Source organism: Limulus polyphemus, unplaced genomic scaffold, assembly GCF_000517525.1.
Source record: "Limulus polyphemus unplaced genomic scaffold, Limulus_polyphemus-2.1.2 Scaffold649, whole genome shotgun sequence".
Lineage (NCBI taxonomy): Eukaryota > Metazoa > Arthropoda > Merostomata > Xiphosura > Limulidae > Limulus > Limulus polyphemus.
The window spans coordinates 317357-324171 of NW_013666259.1; the positions used below are offsets into that span (position 1 = coordinate 317357).

The window sequence follows — 6815 nt, forward strand, 5'->3', positions numbered from 1 at the left end:
GTAAGTACGCTTACAATCATGACCCTGTACTTTTTACTTTTTCTTTCGACACAAAACATTATTCACCATAGAATAAAATATGATACGCTGAACAAAAGAAAGGTTAAAAAACAATGCTCTGCACATCACGAAGCAAACCCATTTCTTTACAAACCGTACATTAGCAAATGGTCGATAACAGCACCCTATGCACAGAGCTAATATACGCTGTGTGCTTACCGGAGATCTACGAGGAATTTTCCTGCAAGTTCTCGTGATGATTACGCCACGTGGCTCCCTGTTAGTACTGCACTGTGTATTAACTAATTGTTTGGGGAGGTTGCCAAAGAGGACATAACAACAGACTGACTGGAAATTTGGAATGTCCCATTACTTTCCAATAGGGGGATCTGTCAATTTTTTGAATTGAGCATGTCACTGTTAGAGATGTCACTATAAGTTAAAAATAGTAAACAGGTATATAAAACTATTTACAAAATAACAGCTATGGAAAATTCCATTCCATCATTTGACAGTCCCATTACTTAGGAATATACATAGTTCCAAGAGTTACCTTAAAGGTAGTTGTGGCTCGACAAATGTGATTGCTGATTGGATGAATTGCTTTTGAATGAAAAAAACTAGATATCTTGGGTTTTTTGAGTAGGAAGCAAATGGTTGAAAAACAAGAGTCATGAAGGTGGGCAATTGTCTTAACTGACTACCTGTTGCACCTGTAACTAACAGGGGAGTTTATACATCATTATCGACAGTAAAAGCTGATATTTTGTGATTTTAGACAAATATCTAAAGTGACACAGTATAAGTGCTCAGATTGGAAACATTCGATGAAAACTTGTATGTCGAACCAGGAGGTGATAACTTTTAAATAATTCAACCAGCACGATGTGGATTTTCTTTATCATAATACATTTAAATCTTTCATTTCTTTTTTTGATAACTTGTATTGATAACATGTATTGATAACTTTAACCCTTTCAAATTTAATGAAACTTCAAAGTACATTCTCTGTAGTCGTTACAGTTTTTAACGTTAAACTGTAAAAAGTACTACACAATGACATCGTCAACTTTACTGTACATAATTAGAATTGGACCGATTGTGAACTATAATAATTGGCAGTTGGTGATTTCTGTGACATGATCAGTGAAACAGTAATATTATGATTTATATTTTTGGCTAGTGCAATCTTCAAATTTGGATTCAAAAGTGTTTGCCCTAACATGCATACATTTATAAACAATGTACATGCAGTAAGGTAGATTTTACAAACAACTAACAAGTTTGCAATTTTTACTTGCCTGTTTTTGGAAAGTGTTGACAAAAAAGAACTTGTACGTAAATTATTCAAATGTGTGAGCCTTGATTCAGGCTTTGTATCATATATAAAAAGTTAAAGTAGCATTCTGATTGAAAACAGCACTCATCTTTATAAAAGTTCAAATAATCACTATATTTCAAATTTTATATATCAATTCCATTAGACTGATACAAAAAGTTTGAATATTGGACAAAGTGATGGCATTCTTATTAGTAAAAGTGTATGTAAATTGAATATACGGGCATTCATAGTGATGACATTTGTGGATTGTACATGACTGATGAGCGTTTGTAAATTTGGGAAGATCCATTCATGGTTTGTCATATTTGCTCAGTTAAGAAACACTTATATCAATTCATGTGCAGTCAAACTTTTAATGGTCTCCTAGTCCCCCCCCACTAATTTAAAGCCGTGTATAATATGTTTCCACTTTCCTCAGGAGTATTTAATATTGTAATGTGACATGGGAATGAATGTGACAAATAGCATGTGTAATTAGAGCATTCCTACATAGGAGATCGTGAAATGGAGACTGGAGTAGGTTGATTTTAAGAGATTTTAATGAATGTAATTTTAATGATTTTGAAAAAAATCTTTAGTATAAGAAGCTATCATAATGAGCAGTTTGTTGGTTAAGGAGGGTTTTGTTTTTGTTCTTTCAATTATAAGATTACATGGATACCATTATCCTTAAGGGGTGATCAATCTGTTTTGGTGAGTGATCTTTGAAGGATTTATTTTATTATATTTTACAGTTCTTTTTTTTTTCTCTGTATATATACATATATATATAGATAGATAGATATTTGAGGAAATCTTTCATCCTACAGGTTTATGTTCATTTTTAAAGAGAAGCAGACAGAGTTTGTTAACGCTTTGTCATCTGGAGAAGGTGCACCAGTAGAACCAGATCTTCATGTTGTAATGTTATGGCGACAAGAGTTTGACAAAGTACGCTACCAGTGGCTCGACACTGCATGGTCTGTGGAGCCCAACTCAGTATGTACTTTCTGTTTGCTCTCCTTGTTCATATATTAAGAATAAAGCACTCAGTAAGCAAAGTTATTTCTAAGTTACGTAGAAATTATTATTGCTGTGCTTTAAGACGTTTTTAGTACTTTCAGTATTTTATTCAGTGGGATTTTGAATCAGAAATTATTTGAGATTGTGGTAGTTCTTGTGTGAACTGAGTTTTTTGTTGTGTAAAAATAGTTATATTTCACAGCTGTTTTCATAAAGTTGGCTTACTTTTTATAGTTCAGAAGTGCTATTAAATTAATAAATCTAGAGCTATCAAGATTTCACCTGTAATTGTTTTTGGTTACTTCTTCAATCCAGAATTTTATAACAACAGACCTTTTATTATTTGTCAAGAATAAGAAACTTAGCAAAGGTTCCATTTAAGTTAATCAGCTTTGCTTGAAAAAAAAATCTAAAAATTAATGACGTTCTCAACCATGATTATGTTAGACCTTATTAATTATTTCTTAGAATATAGCAGTTTGTACATTTTTTTTTTTTTTTAGTTAGTGTGCTAAACAATTGAAAAAACAAAATTCTTATCACAGGTGAACAGTACCATGCGAGAGCTAGAAGATATTCTACAACAGCTTGTACAAACAACCGAGTCCCTGCCCTATCAGGCTAAAGTTGTTGCTCTTACTGATGAACATGAAAGAGGGTTTTTGGGTCGCATTTTAAACAGACTTATCATCATGGGTGAAATACTCCGAGATAACATCAGTCATCAAGAAGTTCTACCAGCCATCTCCGTCATTTTGACTGTTGCTTTTATCGTCATCATGGGCTATGTCATGTCTTATCTTGTGTGAGTTCCCACTCTCTCTCTCTCTTCTTTATATATACAACACTTTGTTCAATGGAATTTTATCAGTATAAAATTTTTTTTTCCTTTCTACATTTTTTTACACATTTGAATAAGCTGTTTAAGATTAAACTAATTTGAGTAACATTATTTGAAAATTATGTTTTAATTACCAGGAAATAATTTGAATATTAAATCTAACAAAAACCTTGGCTTCTTTGTGTTTTGCTGAAATATACAGTTAATATTGCTGATAATAATGAGAATCTTCAGCATTAAAATTGAACATGTCAGACTCAAGAGACTGATAGTAAAAGAGAATACTGCATTGAGTCAGACTACAACATAAATAAATCTAGATCATTGAGCCTAATTTTAACAATTGAGTTATAGAGTTATTCAGTTGATTTAAGCCTTAGAAATTCCAAATGTTAAGTCAGATTCCAAATGTTGTCAAACATATTTCTTCAGCATCACTTTAATAATAGAATCATGATGAATAATCCAAATAGTTGAGTTAGGCCACAGGATTTAATCAGTTAATCGAACGTGCACGTGTATTGGAGAAAAATGTGACTATGATTTTGAATTTAGTATGTGTATCTACATGAAATGTGTCAAACTTGTAGCAGTGTGTACAAGTTTGTTGTGTAGTTGTACTCAAGATATGTCTGAATTGACTCAGACAAGTAATAATCTAAGGTGTTGTTCATATTGCATTTGTTTAACTTCTGCAATGTCCAAAATGCATATCTTCACTTTTTATCAATATCGCTGTATCTAGTATTTACTCTTGTCTAGCATGAACTGTTCTTATATCAGCAATGATGCGTAACATCGTGTTGAATAGCACTGTTAAAGGTCACTGTGTGTGTACTTTGACTCTCTCCTGTGCACATAGGGTTATGAAAAAATTGCATGAACTCTAAAGTTTGATTTAATGACCATAGACAGAAACTTGAATCAGTTTTGCTAGAGCAAGACATGATAATAGTTTACTCACTTAATATGGTTATTCACACACTTCCATAATAATCTGTTATTCCATAGTTTTGCAAGTGAAACGATTCACATAATTCAACACATTTTGAGGGATTTACAACATAACTAATGAAATTGAGTGTAGTTAGTAGATACCAAAAATATGCAGTGTTTCTCATCAAATTTCTGATTTATGTTTTGATTTATTTGTTTACATATATATGTGTGTGGTATACTTGAATAAAGCAAAAAAATAAAGCTGCATGCCTTCTGACTCCAGTTGCTTTCCAGCTTTAGTAAACATTTAATGAATACTTTAAAAAATACATTTTTATTTTTTAGTAATCTAGAAGAACAGAACATACAAGAAAAATATCGTCAAGAAGGAAAGCAGCCACCTAATGGTCGTGGTAAATTAAGGTAAATATATTATTCTTTGTTTCAACACATTAACTAGAGTGTGCTCATGTTTGGTGTGTCCAACGAGTATAGTAGAAAAATTAGGTAGTGTATTTAAATAAGTGCACTTTAAATGTGTGTGTGTGTGTGTATATATATACTGTTTTCAAAATATTAATTGAAGTACATCACTATTAAAGAGGTACTTTATGAAGTTGGCCAAATAAGTTTGTTCTTGGGCCTGGCGTGGCCAGATGGTTAGGGCGATTGACTAGCAATCTGCGGGTCGTGGATTCAAATCCGTCCCACATATATGCTTGCCCTTTCAGCAGTGGGAGTGTTATAATGTGATACTCAATCCCACTATTCATTGGGAAAAGAGTAGCCCAACAATTGGCAGTGTGTGGTGATGAGAAGCTGCATTCCCTTTCATTGCTAAATTAGGGATGGCTAGCATAGGTAGCTCTCAAGTAGCTTTGCATGAAATTCAGAGCTAACCAAATTTGTCCTCATCATTGTGTGAGTGTAGAGGTCGAGTAATATAATCTTGTTTTCTTCTTCATTTATTTGAAAAACATGCTAAGCATCGTAGAAAGGTCAACAACAACAAACCATGTATGTTTTGATGTTCATTATTTATTACCATGAGTATAATGGCTAAAGGTGTTAGTCTTTCTCTCTCTCTCCCTCTCTTTTTTTTTAAACTAAAATAGTGAATTTGTTCCTTAACGTGTATTGTTTGAAAAACTTTTTGTGTATGTATTATAAAAAGAACTTAATGATTGTTTCAAAAGGTAAAACAAAGTAAAAAATATGTTTAAAATGAAACTGTTTAATAAAATATTTACATGCGGCATACTTATGTTCTGAGACAAGTTCTGTTTGCTGTTATACAGGGAAGAGCACAAACTGAACATACACGAGTTGAGAGGTGAGACATACAATGGGTTGGTAAGGTTGCTGAAACCAGGTTTTAGGACAATTGTACTTATATTGGACAGTGAATCCAAGGACAAGCTGTTGCCCAAGTTCTACAAAATTGTCTACCCTTATAGAAAGTAAGTACCCATATCCTCAAATATTGCTTTGCACTATTACCGAGTTTGGATACTGCCTTATGTTTGAATGTTGCTGTTTCAGAAGTAATCATAACAGATGTAGCTATAGTACAGTAATCTGTGACTATAGTTGGATTATTTTAAACTCTAAATTACATTTTAAACATACAGAAACAAGTGACATGCAAGAATAATTTACTTAAAAAAAAACATTATGATGAAACTGAGACTTATGAAAGAACTTGTGTTGAATGTGGAAATTTCTTTAAGCACCACCTTGCGATTATATGCAAAACTTGGCTGCCATCTGTGACTTATGAAGGCATTAGCAGAATGCATGCATCTGAAAGTATATGAACATTTTACATAGATATCAGGGAAGCCCTTATTGCTACAGTATGATTTAATACTTTTAAAAATTTCAAGATAGGACTTAAAATGTTTAACCTAATTTTTATTCATTCTACTCTCTGAAATATCTCCAAATGTTAATCCTCATTTATCCTAGTGTGTATATTAATTCTATAAGTCAGTCTTCATTCCTATCAATATTTTGAATTAATTCTAGAAACCAATCTTCTTTCTATAAATATGTAAATTTATCATAGAAGTCAATCTTTATCTCAACAGGTATGTCAATTAAGTCTAGAAGACAGTTTTCATCCCTAACAAAGTACATTAATTGTAGAAGTTGGACATTATTCCAAAGAAAATGTGAATTAATTACAGAAGTCAATATTCATTCCTGCAGATATGATAAATGATTTTAGAAGTCTATGTTTATTCCTACTTGTATGGTAATTAATTCTAGAAGTCAGTATTTATTGCTGCTTGTATGGTAATTAATTCTAGAAGTCTATGTTTATTCTTACTTGTATGGTAATTAATTCTAGAAGTCAGTATTTATTCCTACTTGTATGGTAATTAATTCTAGAAGTCTATGTTTATTCTTACTTGTATGGTAATTAATTCTAGAAGTCAGTATTTATTCCTACTTGTATGGTAATTAATTCTAGAAGTCAATGTTTATTCCTACTTGTTATATAATTAATTCTAGAAGTCAATGTTTATTCCTACTTGTTATATAATTAATTCTAGAAGTCAGTCTCTATTCCTACCAGTATGGGAATTAATTCTAGAAGTCAGTTTTTATTTTTACTACCATGTAAATCATATCTGGAAGCTGATTTTCATTCAGATCAGAATATAAGTCAGGTGTAGAATCCATTCC

General features: G+C 31.9%; 1 protein-coding gene across 1 annotated transcript in view; it reads left to right on the forward strand.

The window, feature by feature from the left end:
* LOC106459696 (dnaJ homolog subfamily C member 16-like) overlaps positions 1-6815 on the forward strand; it is a 33987-nt gene that overhangs the window by 19412 nt on the left and 7760 nt on the right. The window contains exons 6-9 of the mRNA XM_013919343.2: positions 2152-2320; positions 2890-3149; positions 4470-4547; positions 5423-5584. Coding sequence (XP_013774797.1) covers positions 2152-2320; positions 2890-3149; positions 4470-4547; positions 5423-5584 — 669 coding nt within the window. The remainder of the gene's footprint in view (positions 1-2151; positions 2321-2889; positions 3150-4469; positions 4548-5422; positions 5585-6815) is intronic.